Source organism: Rhamphochromis longiceps, linkage group LG17 (genome assembly GCF_057381845.1).
Source record: "Rhamphochromis longiceps isolate RC_006_pf linkage group LG17, R_longiceps_female_GT1.1, whole genome shotgun sequence".
Taxonomy (NCBI): Eukaryota; Metazoa; Chordata; class Actinopteri; order Cichliformes; family Cichlidae; genus Rhamphochromis; species Rhamphochromis longiceps.
The window spans coordinates 37,419,037-37,437,817 of NC_140573.1; the positions used below are offsets into that span (position 1 = coordinate 37,419,037).

Consider the following 18,781-nt stretch of genomic DNA (forward strand, 5'->3'; position numbering starts at 1 on the left):
TCTTTTTTTTTCAGCTGTCATGGCTGAAAAGAGGACTGTTTTGGGGCTACCACTGTTGTTTTTATTAGCTTCCGTGGCTCTCTTGCATTTATTTATTTGCCCGTTCACTAAGGTTGAGGAGAGCTTCAACTTACAGGCGGCACACGACCTTCTGTATCACAGACTTGACTTTGACAAGGTAAGCATGCAGCCATTTGATGTGTTAATAAGCTAAGTGGACACAGAAAGCACCCGTGGATGTAAATAAAACATTCGTAATATTCAATTTCCCTTTTTGTCATTTTAAAAAATAGAATACCATTCTTACGGCCCTAAAGATGTTAAATATAAGGTACATTATGAAAAAAAAAATGTGACAGCTGCGGGTACAGTTTAAATCCTACTTTTGATGTAATGCTACGTCCCAAACATTCTGCTTGCTATTGATGCTTGCTATAAAAATCATACACACCAGTAGTTTGACAGCTATACTGCGGTGTGGACTGTTCCATCGTAAACCTATAGCTACAAGAAAAAAATAAATGTGGTCTTATCCTCACCCATTCACGTCACAATATTAGAAAAATACATTCATTCACAATAAAACAAGAGAACATAACAGGAGCTCTGTTGAAACATGGGGAAAAATATGACCAAAACTGAGGGACAGGGTGGCTGAACATAGGTATACTGTTCCTATTTAACCTGATTTATTGTAAGGCAAAACGCACTACACATAAGCACATCATGGGAGTAACTCGACCCTACTGGGAACTACGAGCTTTGATGCCAGGGTTGGGGATAAAATCAAAGCCTCAAACAAAGAGAGACCTATTTGATTTATGCCATGGAGGCCACCAATAACTGTGGTCCTAATGAGGACTAATATTAGGGTCACTAAATTTTGTAACTGACTAGACTTGACCTACAGTGTTGGCTTTCAGCATTAACATTGCTTTGCAGTTCTTTTCTGCCTTCATTGTAGTGCTCTGATATATCACTATCAAGATTTATAAGAAATTAAAAATTTAAAAAATCCAAAGAAGAGACTGGAGAATCACCTTTCGGAGTATTGATGTTGCATTGCATGTACACCAGAGGGCACTCTGAAGCTAGCCTGGCAAAACCTGTTTGAAATGCCACAAACTCAACAACCAGCTGATCTTGTTATGACAATAAAACATTTTTAAACAGAAATGTCTTATAACCTTCGTAAAGACTCATAAACAACTACACATAAACAGATTTCCCTGACATTTATTATGTTTTGTGTGCCTGAAAGAAAAACAATAAGTTGATATATCGGAATTTTTAAATTACTCAATATCAGTATCTATTGGGCTTTATTCTGTTCTGTTGTGGCATCAATGCTTTTGTTCTATTTTATTGTTTATTACAATGTTGCTTATCACAATATATTACAACTTGATAACATGCAGGACTGTTGTGTTCCCTGTGATGAGGGTGTCCTGAAAAATAATAAGTCAAGAGCACAGTAAGCAGTCCTGAAACTTAGGACTGGACTAGGGCTTAGGAAACTTGGACCCCCCAAAAAGGAAAAACAAAAACGAACCCAATAGACAGCAAAAATATTTGCAGCAGTCTTTACAGCTTGTGATATTTTTAATTAGGTGTTCACTACAAGATGAACTACACTACATGGTACAGAGCTGTCAGTAGTATCCTTCCACAGATGACAGAGTAACTGTGAGAATGACTTAAAAATACATTGCAACACATCTCAAATTTGCATGAGAATGCCTGAATGTTGCTCAATTTTACTAGATAAATCTTCTCTGGGAAGATTAGACAAAGGTTTACCTTTATAAGAAGCATGCACTGTACAGTGTAGGGGGTGAAACAATGCTGTGAAGACATTGTAAAGCACGGTGGAGGGAGGATCATGGTTTGGCTTTTTATTTTTGTTTTTTTATGGTCTGGATATCTGGACATGCAGAGAGTAATAAATTCAAAATTCAGTCAAAAACATACATACAGTAAAATACTGGGGCATCACTCCATGATTTGAAGCTTAGAAGAGTCAAGACAATGAAAAACCAACTATAGGATGATTAGAAAGAAGAAATCCATGTTTTAGAACAGCCAAGAGAGTCCTGACTTTAACATAACAGAGATGCTTTAGACAGTTTACTTGTTTGTTCTGATAAAAAGGGAGAAAAAAATCCATGACATCTGGGTAAATTCCAGGTCTTGCTTAGGGTCATGTGATTTGATTGAAAGCGAGAGATTAGATTGTTTTATCTACTCTTGTTTTTGAGCTCCTTTAAATCACTTATACGGTGATTTAAAGGATTTTAAATCACTTATAAATCACATTTATAAATTTTAAATCACTTTAAATCACAGTGATTTGTGGCTGTATAAGTCTTAGAAAGTACCTTTTTTTTTTTTTTCTTTTCAGTATGACCATCATGAGTTCCCCGGTGTGGTGCCGCGGACTTTCCTTGGCCCCCTCTTCCTCTCCACGCTCTCCTCCCCTGTTGTTTTTCTTTCTTCCCTGCTGGATGCACCAAAATTCTACACACAGCTTATAGGTAGCGTACCATCTCACTTTTTGTTGTTTAGTATCCAAACCACTGAGATGTAAAGGTAATTAAAAGCTCTAAAGAGATGTTTAATGTGCTGTTCTTTCTGCACAGTCCGAGCTTCCCTGGGAGTGTGCGTCATCGGTGCACTGTGGCACATGCAGAGAGAAGCAAGGAGGCAGTTTGGCTCCACAGTTGCAGACCTTTTCTGCCTTATATGTGCATCTCAGTTTCATTTAATGTTCTACAGCACAAGGACACTGCCCAATGTATTCGCCCTGCCATTAGGTAACCCATCAGCTCTCATTTGAGTTCTAGTTTCTTTCTTTGTTATTTTTGGAACTTAAATAATCGAGCATTATAATGATGAGTAAAATTCTCGGCCCAGTTCTTATAGCATTCACATCATGGATGGCTCAGAGATATGGCCGGTTCATCTCCCTGTCTGCTTTGGTCATCATTGTGTTCCGGTCAGAGTTGTGCATCTTTATGGGCCTCATGTTACTGATGTCGCTCCTGAGCAGGAAGCTGGGGCTGCTGCAGCTGCTGAAATATACTGTTCCTGCTGGGATATTGTCATTAGGTTAGTGGTTCATCTATAATAAATACAGTGTATGTCTAACAATATTAAAAACGTGCTGATCACTGTTTGTGTTTGCTTTCCTTTGTCTCCTGCAGCTCTGACAGTGGCTGTTGATACCTTCTTCTGGAGGAAGCTCCTGTGGCCTGAAGGCCAGGTTTTGTGGTACAACACCATTCTCAACAAAAGTTCCAACTGGGGAATATCCTTTGATTTATTCCAGCACATCCTGTTTGCTTAGCTGTTTGATAGTTGGGAAACTATGGGGGGGAAATGACAACCACAAGAAAAACACAATGTATTAGAAAATGTGACATTTCACTTTATGGAAATAGTAGGAGAGGATAACTGTTAGAGTTAGGACTTTGTTGACTGTGGAAAAATTACTTTCCTTGTTGGACTGAATATTTCAGTCATTTTATTTGTATTGCACAATTTCACAGCAACAGATTTCTTAGTTTATAACTGTTAATTTAATAAATGTTTTAGTTTCATGGTATCTTAAAAGCGTGTTGATGAACAGCATGTTGATGCCCTTTGTTAAAATATTCCTGTATGAGTCCAGTCTCCTTTAGCATTCTAGCTCAGTTAAAATTCAGGTAATTTTATGACATTGTTGTTGGTTTATTGTTGGTTGGTTATAGCAGTCCTTGACTATTCTCCCCAGTAAACCTCTCCATTTCTCTGGTACTTCTACTCTGCTGTACCTCGCGCCCTGGGCTGCACGCTGTTCTTTGTCCCCCTTGGCCTCCTTGACAGGCGAATGAGAGCACTGCTGCTGCCCACAGTGGGCTTCATTCTGCTCTACTCACTGTTGCCCCACAAAGAGCTGCGTTTCATCATATACACTTTTCCCGTGCTCAGTTTGGTGGCTGCGCGTGGTTGCTCTTTCATGTAAGCTGAAACGTACGGCACCTGTCCTTATATTGAAAGAAGAGTGAATGATCCTAAAAAGTTTCCTTTCTCTTAAAATTGACATTGAAATTTGGAGAGCTGAAGCTGTTTGTCATGCTTTTTACTGTTTTGTTTGTTTTTTCCTCCTTCTATGTGATTTAGTTTGTGCAACTATCAGAAATCCTGGATATACAAACTGGGTTCTGCATTTGTGGTTGGCCAGCTGTTGGCAAACACGGCATACTCTGGTATTTGCCTCTATGTTTCTCACCACAACTACCCTGGAGGCAGAGGAATGCAGGAACTACACCGGCTGTTGCCAGCCTCAGCAGGTTGGAATCACATCAAGCTTTTTTTTTTCTTTCTGAAGGGAGCGCTCACACAGTTACATATTTAAAAGTCTGTCAGAAATGCAGGAGATAAAGAATCGTGGTTTTCTAGTGAACTCTCATTGTTGCTGTCTTTCCTCAGATGTATTTGTTCACATTGACACCTACACTGCTGAGACTGGAGTTTCACGCTTCCTACAACTAAACAAAAACTGGAGGTTGGTGTTTTATTTTGATCTGAAATCTGTCCACCAATCTTCTTTTTTTTTTTTATATACAGTTTTAAATTTTCTATTTTTTTGTGTGTGTTTTGAGTTAAGCTTAGAATTCAGAAAAAAATTTGGCCTCACTTCAGTTTTCAGTATCTGTATTGTCAGTTTTAGCTTTTTTCAAATATTATAACATGGGTAACATTTGGAAATGGGGAAATTGTTACAATCTCAGAATAGGTACTGCAGTACAAATACTTTGGAAAGGCAGGTCAGACATGCTGGACCTCAATAAACATGTCTGTGAAAGCCTTATGAAGCAGGTTACATCATCAAAGTGACAAAAATAAATACAGCTTTATTTTTTTATCTTAGCTTTTTAAGTAAACTTAAAATATTATTTTAAACATTTTTAACACTTTACTTCCCGTTTTCAACAGATATGACAAACGTGAGGACTTGAGCCCCACGAGCCCAGCTATGCAGATGTACTCGCACCTATTGATGGAGGCTAATGCGACCAAGATAGAATTACTCCAGGACACCCATCAGCCTCTGACCTTCATAGAAGGTTACCGCAACATTGCCTTCAGTGTGTTTCACTTCCCTCCTGTCAGAGTGCACTTGGAGAGAAAAACTGTGCTGATGGAGAGAAAGGCCATCAAAACAGTGACTTAAACAAGTGTTGGATTTTTTTCTTTAAATTTGCTGACCACTACTGTGAAACCAGTGCTTTTACAGAATAATAAAAAGTATCTCTCCAGGTATCACATTTCCACTACAAAAGATTATCAGTGTTGCATTAACATAGTCATGAATCTAAATCTTATCTGCTCTCATGCAAGGAAACGAGCTACCACACGTTCTCCGTGAAATTATTTTGTCTTCTGAATAAATCTTTGTATTATTATTTTTTAGCTCAGAGGATAACAAAAAAAATAAAGTTCACTGAACACTGGAGATGCTTAAAATGAAGTGAAAACATTGAATTCTTGTACTCGTGTGCCTTAAGGCTCCACACTAAACACCAGCTTTTCGGTCTCATTGATAAGAACAAGACTACGATATTGTGTAAGGAAAACCTTTATTTACAAATGACTAAAATTTGCATGTTTCCAGTCTCAATGCTAAAACATTTATGAAATTAGGTTCAGAAGTCATTTAATATAAAAATGTACAGTACATTGTTTTACTCAATAATAAACCCATAATTTAAACCCCTGGACATAAACTTAAATTGTGCTTGAGAGACAAATTGTATATTCCAAACAAACCCCATTATTCAGAAAATACAGCAATATTATACATGATCTCAAAAACATATCAGCAAGTTAAAAAAAAAAAAAAAAACTAATTCTAAATGACAGTACCGTGAGCCACAAATTCACAATGGAAATTAAATAATATAAACTTAAAATATCTTTCAGTCACAGCATTTATTTATTTTTTGGGGGCCATGTTTTCATTCAGAAAACAACTCTTATCTTTAATCATAATATTAAAAAAAAGCATCCTGACGTGATCTGCGCAATTTCAACAATATTTACAGCGTTTTTGACCTGAAGTAGTTTTGGATAAGGCACAAGGAGAGAGTAGACAAAGGAAAAACATTGATTTAGAAGCAAACACATTATCACCAACCCCTACAGCTAGAAAAACCCTCCCTCCCTGATACACTTCTGAGACTTTTCATCACAACAGCTCCAAAGTGTTTTAACAGTAGTACAGAGAATACAATAAAGCCTCGATCTGGCCTTTGCATTGAAAATCAGTGTATTCAATGATATTTTACATTTTGCCCGACAGAACCCCACCCCCCATTTCACAGCTATGCAACTTGGTCCTTAAATAAAGGGTTTTCAAGTTAATGCTCAACAAAATAATTATGATCAGTACTGAAAATAAATCAAGGGGAGGTTGACCTTGAGGAACAGCAGACCCTCCATGTTTTCTAGCAAAGGCCTGGGCTGATTCAGGGCACAGTTGACACTAGCTGTGCTGAACAGTGTCTCTGCTGGGACAATGCTCGGAGGGCAACCCACGTAGCGGGCGGCTACTTTGGCAAGATCAGGCCATAGGAACTTTTTCAGGTTCCAGTAGTCAAGGGGGTCACAGCTTTGATCAAGTATGTCTTCCTCAAGATACTCCAGCACTGCCAGCTCTGAGGACTTTGGCTTCTCCTCGTTTTTTATCTTTTGCCTGATGTCAGCCATCAAGGACCAGAGGTTGTCCTTGTTTGAATTTGCGGTGCTGGATGAAACGTTGGCCTCATTGCAGCCGTTGTGCAGCAGAGGCTTGACTGCAACTGAGGTAGAACAGGACATGTCCAGCTCCCGGATCAGGTCTTGTTTACATCTTTCAGCTTCTTCCTCTGTGAACAATGACGTTTTGTATCGTGGGTCCAGCATGGTTGCCCATATGTACTGAGGGTCGTGAAGAGTTGCAGACATCCTGCTCACCATCGCTTCCTTTAGAGACTTGAGCATGTTGTCTATTCCCACGGTCTCGTCAAACAGCAAGTCTATTTTTCTGTTGAGAATATGAATGAGTGGTATCACTTGTCCCAGAGTGGCAGTGCGGTTGCTCATCTCCCTGCAGGCAACTTCAAAAGGTTTCAGTGCATTGCAGACTGACAACATTACTTCCCACTGATCGCAGCTGATCATTTCCCTGAAATTGCACTCGATCGACATCTCGTCGATGGCTTTCTTTTGCTCAACCAGTCGCTCCAGCATGAAAAAGGAGGTCATCCATTTGGAAGGGACGTCCTGAATGAGCTGGTTCTCTGGCAGCTGATGGACCCTCTGGAGCTCAGCCAGCTTCTCCTTGGCCTTTGCTGAGCGGTGCACACGCTCACAGATCTTTCGTGCAATACTCAGAAGGTTCTGAACCATTCGCTGGCTCTTTATGGCTTCACTAACAATGAGGTCGATGGTGTGTCCAAAACACTGCATGGTGAAGTGACCGTGGTCCTCCAAAGTGTTTTTGATGGTGGTGTTGTCTGTTACAGTGAACCCCTTTTTCAGCCCTGATGAGTTGATCCAAGAATCCCACAGATACTCGAGCTGCTTTGGGATGTCATGCATATCGTGATCAGAGTCTATTTGTGAGACACTTAGGAGAGCAGAACAGTGAAAGTCTTGACCTTGGGGTCTGACACTTGACTCGTACGTCGCCCAGTGGGCGGTAAGGGTTAGGTATTCCCTTGTCTGGCTACTGACCCAAATACTAGTTGTGAAGTGGACAACACCACCTTCAGCTTCTTTCAGGTGGGTCAACACAACCTCCTTCACCCTTTCATACATATCTGGTATGGCAGTGCTGGTAAAGTAAGAAGAGGGTGGTAGAGAATACTGAGGCTGGAGGTACTCTAGCAGTCGATTCAGTCCAGCATTCTCCACCATAGCTGATGGCTGAAGATCCAGTGCGAGCATTTCTGCAATAAGTTTGGTGATTTTTTTGGCAACCGGGTGGTGTTCATCAAATCTCTCACGATTCTGTTCCGTTTCATAAACAGAAGTGTCCATGAGCTCTTGTTTAACATGAATTTCAGCAGACGGCACATCACCTGAGATAGTATTGTTACTTTCAAGAACATGTCCGTGAAACCTCTGCATGTGCCTGAAAAGGCAGCTTGTGCCGAGGTTTGTAGTCTTTTTGCCTCTGCTAATTGTGCGGCTACAGTGCAAACAAACCACCTTTGTAGGGTCAGCAGGCGAAATGGAAAAATGATTCCACAGTTTTGACGTCTTTTTACTGAAAACAGGCATGGTTTGTGTTTTTTTCTCACTAAGGGGATTCTCAGTTTCTTTGGCTGAAACTGGATCTGTTGCAGTGAGATTGGTGTAGGGATGAGGGGAAGATTCCTTATCATCTGTGCTTTTTTGGTTTTTGAGGACATCTGGGTGACGTCTCATTAGATGTCTCATTAAGCAGCTTGTACCAAAATCGCCCCGTTTCCCCCGACTGATGACACACGGACAGTAACGGCACAGTGCTTTTAACTGGTCAACAGGTGACACTATGAAATGGTGCCACACTTCTGATTTAACCCGTTTCATGATCTTTTTGTTTTGCTGAAAAACTGAATGATCCTGATTGAGGCTGGGGCCTTCAGAGAGGTCACATGGTGATGAAGTCAGGGGTGTGTCCTCCCCATGAGTTTTGAAGGAGAGGTTGAGTGTGGTCTCCTGCCCTGAGAGATGCATCACCTCATCAGATTCTTCCTTTATATCCATGCTTTCCTCCATGCTTTGGGGTAGTTCATCTGATATGGTTTCTGGTGATGATGGAAGAAGGGGTGATTCTTTTTTGAGTTCCAGTGGATCCTGTAGTTGAGTGCGGGACAGCAGCGAGGGCGGGTTAGTATAGGGTGGCGGAATGTGATTTCCCTGTCCATTCTCCTCAATTACAACCTCTTTGTGGGCTCTCCACATATGCCGGATAAGACAGCTTGTCCCCAGATCCTTTCCATTTTTACCCCTACTGAATTCATTCATGCAATGAATGCATACTGCTTTGGAATTATCAGCAGGCGACAGGTAGAAATGTTTCCATACAGCTGACCTGCGACGGGAGCTAGAGCTTTTTGGGGTCCCTGGAAGGCGCTCAGGCCCTCCGTCTGACATGTCTTCTGCATTGTTTTCATTGGAATGTGAGGATGGGAGGGTGCTGCAAACAGCGTCGGCATTGGCATACGGTTCTAGTTTTGGTTCGACTTTGGGTAACACTTCTTTGGATGACAGGTCTGAATTTTCAGCTGAGGAGGTGGACGGTGAAGTGTTTTTTGAGGCAGAGCTAACAATGCTATTTGTCAAGTCTCCGTTTTTTGGTGAGTTTGGGGAGGGAGGTATCAAAGATGAGGCAAGAGGGCTAGTCAGATTATTTGAGGATGCGTCGGCTCCGTCTTGCAAAAGCACAGTGGGGTGAGCCCTTCGTACGTGCCTCATTAAACAACTCGTGCTGAGGTCTTTTTCGTTCTTACCCCGACTGAACTCTTTCATGCAGTATAAACAGATTGCTTTGGTACTGTCTCGTGGTGATATGCAGAAATGATTCCATGCTGGAGATTTTTTCCGTGGGTTGGTCTGACTCCTCATAGATGACAAAAGACTCTGAGTGACAGCGTCCATGGCGACATCATAAAGGGTGCTTGTGTATCCACTTAGTAAATTGCTATAGTCATCGCCATCTTTAGTTACAAAAGGGCCAACTGAGCTGCCAAAGGGTAGTCTGTCATCATCCTGGGTTTCTTCCTCCATTCCATTAGCATCCTGGATCTCCCCTTTGCCATGTTCACTCAATTCGCTGCCATTTTCATACTTTTCACTCTCTCCATTTCCCTCGGTGTCAATGTTTAGGCATTTGTCTGAAAGAGTGGGAGAAGCTGCAGCACTCTTATTTGCCATGTCTGTCTCAAACAGTCCGTCACCCTGAGAAGAAAAGTTGAAACAAGGAAGAGAGTCTTTATCCAGTGTTATTGAGGAGCAAGCAGGTGACTTTGCATCAGCAGTTTCACGGGGGCTAATGCTGTAGGATTTGAACACATAGCCATCCTGCCCTTCAATTTTCAGGCAGGTCCCCTTTGCCTCTCTTTTTCTGCGTTCTATGGAGCCATTAGGTTCACTGACCATTTCCTCGCCCATATGTGAGACCTCTTCCTCCCCATCCATGGCAGCAGCCCAAGTGTTTCTGTAGAATAGTCAGGTCTGCGGTGTCAAATGCAATCGCTTTTTTCAACTGTGGTCATCGATACAGCAGCTCTCAAGCAGGTGTTGGGATGTGGGTGTTGCCGTCCAGGACACAGAGCGTGTGCTCGTCCCTCTCCATTTATGACTGGAGTAGCTCCACTCCTCCCTACAAGACCTAGAGAAAGATAGGAAGCGAGAGAAAAATAGATCAGATAAGGGTATTCTAAAAATAAACACGACTCCAAAAACCAGTAACACAACATGTTGTGCCATAAACAGCAGATTGTACTTTCATTTAGCCACACACAGCCACAAGAAAGTACAGAGATTGAAAAACAAAAGCACTTAAGTAAAATCAGGTTTCATTAAACGTACAATTTACAAGAAGGACTGCTAATTGATTTGACTCTGCAAGCACAGTTTTAGTAAACATAGAAATTTTGATTTTGTAAGGGGTAAACCATTCTGTCGGAATAGACAGACGGGTTGAGGCTTAGTCTTGCAGTATTCAGGTGCAGCTTGCACTTTTAAGGATCATTGTGATGCTCAAGTATTGCGTCATAGCTTTTAAATGCACTTGGCTACCTAGGAAATTCATGAGCAGAGCACTGCTCAAAGTGTATTCCGTTGAATTGCTGCTTCACGCGATCATTGTTCCAAGTTGCAAAATCCCGTACTTCCACAGCGCAAGACTTGATAAAAAAATCTTTTGACACATGTAATGATTTGAACAGTTTCCTCATCGTCGCCCCGTATCTGGCTTATACGGGGCGGTCGTGGCTCAAGAGTTGGCAGTTCGTCTTGTAATCGGAAGGTTGCCGGTTTGAGCCCCAGCTCGGACGGTCTCAGTCGATGTGTCCTTGAACAAGACACTTCACCCGTTGCCTACTGGTGGTGGTCAGAGGGCCCGGTGGCGCCAGTGTCTGGCAGCCTCACCTCTGTCAGTGGCTACAATGTAGCTTGCCATCACCAGTGTGTAAATGTGTGTGTGAATGGGTGAATGAATGTAGTGTAAAGCGCTTTGGGGTCCTTAGGGACTAAGTAAAGCGCTATACAAATATAGGCCATTTACCATTTGTCTGATTGTATTAAGTAACACATCACATTTATGTACCACTAAAAATATGCTGCACAACAGCCAAGCTGTTTAAAACTTTACTCAAGTACATTCTTGAGTATGTAGATTGAATTGTATTGAAATCCTTGAGCAGTTTATGAGCAAAAACAAACCTGTACAACTGCAAGCAAAACACTTTTGAGAGTACTAACCAACAATGTAATAACCTTTTTTGGTATAAAAGTATGATAATCTGATATAATACAATTTTATATACCCAGGTGCAACAAGCAAGTGAAAAATTAAAGGAAAAACACAGAAAAATTCTTATTATTGTCTTGTCCAATATGTGCTGCCATTTGGTGTTTTCATAACAGTAGCTTTCTATCACATCAGCACAAAATCTCCCTCGAGTGTTATATTCTGTTACTAGGAAAGCCATAGCATAGGATTCATTCATACTTTCAATATTCAAATCATTCCTGTGAGCCTCTTGAGCCTTATTGGTGGAGGCATTTTCATTCTGAAAGGTGTTAAAAAAATATAATTCAACCTAACTGCAGACACATAATAGGCCATGGGGTCAGGTCTAATGTGGTCCATTAAGAATGACAAATTAATGTTATGCCTCTGTTCCATAATTTGGCAGTAATATTTACTGCCAAATTTACAATAACATATAATAACATAGTGCCTCTATGTGCCAGCTAACTGAGAGAATGCTGTGTAAACCAAATAAAAGAAACTAGGGTCAGTGTTGAAGCAATTTTTCCTTAACTACAAAACTCACTCAGTGTTAACACCCAAATGTGTGCAACTAAAAAAAATACATCAGCTCTGAGAACATTAGCTTAAGTACTCGCTCAAATGTAAATCTGGTTATTTTAAATATGAGCTTTCGAATACAAAGTAAAACAAACAAAAAAAGAGAAAAATATATCTAAAATTCAAATTTAGATTAGACATAAATCACACATTAAAATGTGTCCAAAAACAACCAACTTTAAAACGAAATACTAGTACGAGATGGGGCTTTTAAATGTAACCAAGTAATTTTCTACGTGAGCAGTGGCAAACCAGTTTTCCGGGTTTGGCTAAAGCGCTAGTCAGGAAGATGCGAGAGGACAGCAGAAATAGCCAACGCTAACTAGCCTGCATCTTCTCTTAGCAGAGAACTTGTGAATAGGTATTTACACACCGGCGTTCGACTCGACCCCTAACGAACAAAAAGTCACACTTACCATTAAACTTGCACCACCAATATATGCCAATACGTTCTATAATAAACATTACTGGCAGTTACGCTACATCATCAGCAAACACCACGGTGGCTATCCTGGTGCTAACTGTCTTAGCCGCAAGGCTAATAACAGACAAAAAACCACGCAGACACAACACTTGTGTGGCGTGGATTTGTATCACAAAAAATAACAGCATTTACAACTATCTTATTAGCCTTGCATTACCCCGAGGAACACGTTCAGCACATTTCGGACCACACCATGACTGCTAGCTGGTTAGCTGCCAGCTAGGCCACACACAGGACACACTAGCTAACCTGGCGAGGCAGAACCCAGCCGTGGCGACACACGAACCACACGGGATCCGAATCAGACCTAGACTCACCGCGACGTCCTCACCACATTCAGCCCCTTTCACACACACATACGAGTTCAGTATACTTACTGTTGAGTACGACGACTTGTTCACTGGGTTTCGGTTCCTAAACGGTTAAATATGACACATTTGATTGATCCGGAGGGGGGTTCACTTTTGTTGCTTTTGTCTCCTGGTTTGCTAGCAGTTCGCGTTCGGCCGAAGCAGCTCCACACAGCGACGGACGGAAGGAACAGGTTTTAATGATGTCACCGGGCACTGGGTCTCCAGTATGGCGAAGGGGGTAATAAATTTTAGTATTAAGTTGCATAAAACGGTGTTTTACTTTGACGTTTCACTAATTATAAACAGAAATGTTTAACTAGTCCGTTCTAATGATAGAGTCAATTACTTCATTTGCATATTCAGTTAACTTGTCGACCCGTTTACACGACCTAATAACCTATTTTCACAGAAATTAAAATAATTAGATTTTTTTTAGAAATTTACGCATGCTGCCGGTGTAACAGGACCAAAAACTAACACATCCATTTGTTATTGCGAAATAATACATCAGTTAATAAATAACTTTTCGCGTGTGTTGCGTTCACGGTCTGGAGTGCCACGTTGGGGTCCAAAAAAAGTAAATGCAAAATATTTTAATCAATGCAAATTATAACTGCGCTAAACCGAGGGGGGTTCTTGCCCTTAAAAAAGACGTCTGGGCCCAGCGGACCGGTCACTGGGGTGTGGCATGTTCTGCTTGTGTCCTCCAACCTGTCCTCTATTACTACAAGAGCAAATAATAACGCCAGAGCATGACACTCTGAAAGTCGTCTTATCCGCTGCTCTTATGACTTGATAGCCACGGCCCCCAGAGTCAAAACAGACATGTCTCAGCGTTCCTTACATAGCGCTACTGTCCGTATTCGCGCTTTGTTAGGTTTGCAGCTTTGTCTTTGCAATGCTAGTATGGTTATTACAAAAGGCAACGCACTGATTGTGTGACAGATGGGCTTTTGTGTGAAATCTACGACTCACCACAGACATGACCTCCAGCGTCACACGTAGACCGGTGCGTACGGGTGGGAGTTGTCTGCTGAAACGCATTGTTGTGTTGGGGGATGATCCGTTCGTGCGGCTGCTGCTCTTACTGCTATTTGCCTCTGCTCGACTGTGGCTAACGAGTGACTCTAGCCAGTAAATGGCCCACACAGCAAATACTTGTGTGCTTTGTGTAGAGTTTAATATCGAAACTTCAAGGTACAAAGCGGCCTCTTCCTCTTTTATTAGCAACTGAAAAGAGCCCCGTATCGCCCGTTGGATGAGAACATTGTGCCCGGAATTAGCGCCACTTAGTAGGCCGTATTGCCATTGCTTTGTAGGACTGCTGGCTAGCAAAACTGCTCGTGAATTTGAGGTATGTGCTGGGTTTTATTTGCTATGCTGTGGTCGGTGCGTTGGCGAAAAGGGGACATGCTGTGCAAATGCAAAAAGAAAAAAATATGTATAGGCTTAACTAGCTATAGTGCGGCCTTTTAAGGGCTACTGTTTTTTATTGTTTTTGTTTTTTACGCGATTCGCTCCGTTTTAGCAGACGGTTAGCTCCGTCTGCTAGTTAGCTGGCTAGCTAATGTTATTGTTAGCACCTTGGTCACTTTGGCTGCGAGTCCTTGCTGAAAAGGCGTTATACCTCTGCAGCAAATGGGCAAGTGCTAACTCCTGCGCTCCCATATTGCCCCGTGTAACCGCCTCCCTCCCCCATTTAAATGCATGGGCTCATTGACAAAATTGTAACGTAAAAACTGGCTGCTATGTTCTAATTTACAACAGCTAATCTGTGTTTTGTTTTTTTTTTTTGGGGGGGGGGGGCATCGGTGAAAACTGTAAGTTTCTTTTGCCCTCTTAGTCACCAAAACTCTGTTACTTTCTAATACATTTAACCCGCAGAGTGTTTAACTCCCCCCTCCCGTTCTCATTTAAAAGACATCAGTTGGAATAAGAAGATGTTGCTTGTCAGTTAAACAGGTACACTGATTTTTACCAGACGTCTTATTTGCGTATTAACACTTTATTTTCGTCGCAATGTTGAGCATAAAAGAAGCTGTATCAGAGAATTAAGTCTGTCTTTAAGTTTGCAGTGAAATTATTGTATTTTACTGTGATTAGGTAAATAACCTAATTTTCTAATGTAACTGTTATTACCTTTATTTGAAAATTCAACTGGGATGCTTCCAGGCATCCCATACACATGTCTAACCGCTATCCCTGTCGTGTATCTCCACAGCAACACGGAGCGTCAAGATGAAGAAGAAGGCTCGGCAGCACCGGGTTGCGGTGCAGAGGCCGCCATCTCCTATCAAGCCCTCGCCCAACAAGCAGATCTTGACCTATGCCCAGGCGCAGCGCATGGTAGAGTTCGAACTCGATGGCCGCATCCACCGGCTCAGCATATATGACAAGCTGGACGTGATCTCGGATGATGACCCCATGGTGCAAGAGATAATGGAATGCACCAGCAATAAGGAGAATGCGGAAAAATCGAAACAGCAGGTCCTCCTGAGGTCAGTGAGACTGAAAAACAAGGAGAAGAAGAATGCCGCACTTGCCATCGCAGGCCATGTAGAGGGAGGAGGACACCACGCTGGTAGCCACGCTAGCCCAAAACTTCCAGAGCCTAAATTCCGAACTGTAGAATATAATCTTCCAGCTGTTCCTAAACGCCCATCTGCCTTTTATAAATATATAGATAAGACGGAGGAAGAACTAGATGAGGAAACAGAGTATGACATGGATGAAGAAGATTACGCCTGGCTGGATTTGGTCAATGAAAAACGACGAAGCGAAGGGGTTAGTCAGGTGTCTCACAATGTTTTTGAGTTCCTTATTGATCGCTTTGAGAAAGAATTGTACCTGGAGAGTCTGGACAAAGGGAGCGAAAGGCAAGCTCCTATCGATGATGATGCTGTCTGCTGCATCTGCATGGACGGAGAGTGTCACAACAGCAACGCGATCCTGTTTTGTGACATGTGCAACGTGGCCGTACACCAAGAGTGTTACGGAGTGCCCTACATTCCCGAGGGTCAGTGGCACTGCAGACACTGCCTTCAGTTGCCGACTCAGCCAGCAGAGTGCATCCTTTGCCCTAATAAGGGCGGAGCAGTAAAAAAGACTGATGATGACCGCTGGGGCCATGTAGTCTGTGCCCTCTGGGTCCCAGAGGTGGGCTTCTCCAATACCACCTTCATTGAGCCCATCGACGGCATCAGCCACATTCCTCCAGCACGCTGGAAGCTCACGTGCTACCTCTGCAAGGAGAAAGGGGTCGGCGCTTGCATCCAGTGCCACAAAGCCAACTGTTACACTGCCTTCCATGTCAGCTGTGCCCAAAAGGCTGGTCTATTCATGAGGATGGAGCCAATCAAAGAGGTGACAGAAACAGGAGAGCCCACCTTCTCTGTGAAAAAGACGGCCTATTGTGGCGCCCACACACCTAACGGGTGTGTGAGGAGACCTCTTGCCATGTATGATGAAGCCAAACTCAGAAATGGACTTTGTAAGAAAGGGGACAAGGGCAAAGGACAGTCCAAAGGAAAACAGAAACGGAAGAGTAAGAGCAAGAAGCCCGAGCCTGATGTGGAAAGTGAAGCTGTACCGCCTGCTACTGTGCCTACTTTTCCTGCTCACAGGTATATTTTTCTACAACCTTCTACTTAAGTGGGAAATGGCTTTGGTTTTCTAAAATCCCTCATTTTCATCCCTCTAGGTTACAAACCATTCTGAATCAAGTATCAATACAGAAGAAGAAAGTCTTTGTAGAGCTGGTCCTCAGTTACTGGAGACTGAAACGGCAGTCCAGGAATGGGTTGCCCCTCATCAGACGCCTTCAGACAAGACTGCAGTCACAGAAGAATGTGCAACCGGTTTGTTCCTCTGTCAGTTAAGCGCACAAGACTTGTAGCCTTCATTTATCTTTTTCCCAAGGTTTTCAAATATGTTGTCTCATTATTTGCACAGTCATAAATTATGCTTTTGTTACAATTTAATGTTTTCGTTCAACACTTTATTGCTTGTGTTAATGAGATTTTTGACCATGCTGTGTGAATCAATAGCAGTTTGCTGTGAAATGGGCATCTTATGTGCCAAATGAAAGAAGTTGTTGTTGCATTTGTTTGTTGAGAATTTGTGCAAGTTGATAATTTTCTGGTGTTCAGTTCTTTTATGTGCCTTTATATTTTTTTTATTTCCATGCGTTCCCCAGAGGCAGAGTGAAGAGGAAAGCAGGGCACTTAAGGAACAGCTGAAGGAATGGCACCGCCTCCGACATGACCTAGAGAGAGCCAGACTGCTGCTGGAACTAATTCGCAAGAGGGAGAAGCTCAAGCGGGAAGAGGTAAGGACAGGGGAGTGATGCATGGTTGGACAGAGTTGTGCTTGTCTTAATATCTTAAGAAAAAGTTCAAACAAAACAAAAATGTGATGATGCTCACTGTTATCTTTTGTTTGTTTGTTTGTAGATTAAACTGCAGGAGACTCTTCTAGAGATGCAGTTAACACCCTTTAGCATTTTGCTCAGAGCCCTCTTGGACCAGCTCCAGGCAAAAGATCAGGCCAGGATCTTCACCCAGCCTGTCGATGTCACTGAGGTGATGCAGCAAATATTCAAACACTTTCCATCTATTCTATCCATGATTGTACTTTGATTCACTCTGTAGTACTGTCAATTATTCTGTGCAGAAGTTTAAAACTGTAAGCTTCTTTCTGGCTCTGCCTTGTTTCTGCCAAGTCCCTTGCTGTGTTTTCACTAATGACACATACAATTCAAACACTGATTAACACATGGGATGTGCCATGTATCATTATGCCAGCTCCTCGAAGAAGAATAGTGGATAAGAAAAAGTGCTGACATGCTTGTAGGAACAACTGTAATATCTGGCAACAGATAGATAGTTAAGGTGTGTGCTGGTTGGGATTTATATAGCACGAAATCACAAAAACTGCTGCCTCAAGGCATTTTGTATTGTAGGATGAAGATCCTACAATGTCAGAGGGAAACCACAACAATCTGACAACTCCTTATGAGCAAGCACTTGGTGACAGTGGGAAGGAAAAACTCCTTTTTAAAAGGAAGAAACCTCTGACAGAACCAGGCTCAGGAAGGGGCAGCCATCTGCTGCAACTTGTTGAAGCTGAAGGGGAAAAAAAGAGAACAGAGGGAGTTAAGATGCCAGAAGACTATTGGTCAAAAGAACTGTAAAATTTGGCTATAAAGAGGGCTTATTGGTTCAGATTTCTACACTTTCCCTTGTGTTTTGCCTTTAGTTCTTTTTCCTGACTGTCAGATGAGTGTACCAGAAATGGTACATTGACATAAATTATTTGTGGAAGTCAATTTGATCACTTTTGTACTCTGGGAAAGTACATTTTATGTCTGTGAACATCTTGACTATAAATCGTCGGCACACAAAATAAGACTTTTTAAAATTACTAAAGAATTTTCTATTCTGCATTTTCTCAAACATTTGTTAGAAGCTTCACGCAAGCAACCAGCGCTCAACTGCTTGCTCCAGTCACATGTTCTGATCTCTGTGACTCATGTTAGACATTACTCCACCCCACCCCCCATTCTGCAAAAGTGTTAAGCAATGTGACTTCCTGTTAGGGTGAATGTGTAACAAGAGCTCATGGTCTGCTGCATGGTCGGGAGGCCTTAGAGGTGAAGGGTGCTCTTCCTCATAAGCCCGGCTAGCTCAGTCGGTAGAGCATGAGACTCTTAATCTCAGGGTCGTGGGTTCGAGCCCCACGTTGGGCGCAGCTTTTGATCTTGAATCTGTTTGAGTAGGTTCCTGATTCTTGGAATAGACTCTGTTATTGGGTGGGTGGAATTTCTATATGGTTGAA

The 18,781-nt window shown here is 42.1% G+C and overlaps 3 protein-coding genes and 1 non-coding gene across 9 annotated transcripts in view; 3 read left to right on the forward strand and 1 right to left on the reverse strand.

Annotated features, from left to right (window-relative positions):
- On the forward strand, positions 1-5,920 carry alg12 (ALG12 alpha-1,6-mannosyltransferase). The gene is made up of 9 exons (XM_085387656.1): positions 1-178; positions 2,402-2,534; positions 2,640-2,813; positions 2,914-3,108; positions 3,204-3,306; positions 3,775-3,999; positions 4,162-4,331; positions 4,471-4,546; positions 4,978-5,920. Exons 1-9 carry the CDS (start codon positions 20-22, stop codon positions 5,213-5,215), a joined length of 1,473 nt encoding a protein of 490 aa, XP_085243782.1. The 5' UTR covers positions 1-19; the 3' UTR covers positions 5,216-5,920.
- zbed4 (zinc finger, BED-type containing 4) lies at positions 5,605-13,109 on the reverse strand. Of its 2 annotated transcripts, XM_085387650.1 has the most exons (3): positions 12,971-13,109; positions 10,168-10,402; positions 5,605-9,969 (listed from the first exon to the last, which is right to left on the reverse strand). In XM_085387650.1, exons 2-3 carry the CDS (start codon positions 10,207-10,209, stop codon positions 6,427-6,429), a joined length of 3,585 nt encoding a protein of 1,194 aa, XP_085243776.1. In that variant the 5' UTR covers positions 10,210-10,402; positions 12,971-13,109; the 3' UTR covers positions 5,605-6,426. The 2 variants fall into 2 exon arrangements, with proteins under 2 accessions (XP_085243776.1, XP_085243775.1); XM_085387649.1 differs by having other exon boundaries at positions 5,605-10,402.
- The window catches only part of brd1a (bromodomain containing 1a), a 16,936-nt gene continuing 11,199 nt past the window's right edge, over positions 13,045-18,781 (forward strand). The window contains exons 1-5 of one of the 5 annotated variants that reach the window (XM_085387652.1): positions 13,045-13,184; positions 15,168-16,569; positions 16,647-16,815; positions 17,142-17,273; positions 17,398-17,526. In XM_085387652.1, coding sequence (XP_085243778.1) covers positions 15,185-16,569; positions 16,647-16,815; positions 17,142-17,273; positions 17,398-17,526 — 1,815 coding nt within the window. In that variant the 5' untranslated portion in view covers positions 13,045-13,184; positions 15,168-15,184. Of the gene's footprint in view, positions 13,185-13,622; positions 13,956-13,977; positions 14,301-14,791; positions 14,909-15,167; positions 16,570-16,646; positions 16,816-17,141; positions 17,274-17,397; positions 17,527-18,781 lie in introns of those variants that run through there. The other 4 variants (XM_085387653.1, XM_085387651.1, XM_085387655.1 and 1 more) reach the window with 4 other exon arrangements.
- trnak-cuu (transfer RNA lysine (anticodon CUU)) lies at positions 18,620-18,692 on the forward strand. The gene has a single exon. It is a non-coding gene; the product is annotated as a tRNA-Lys (tRNA).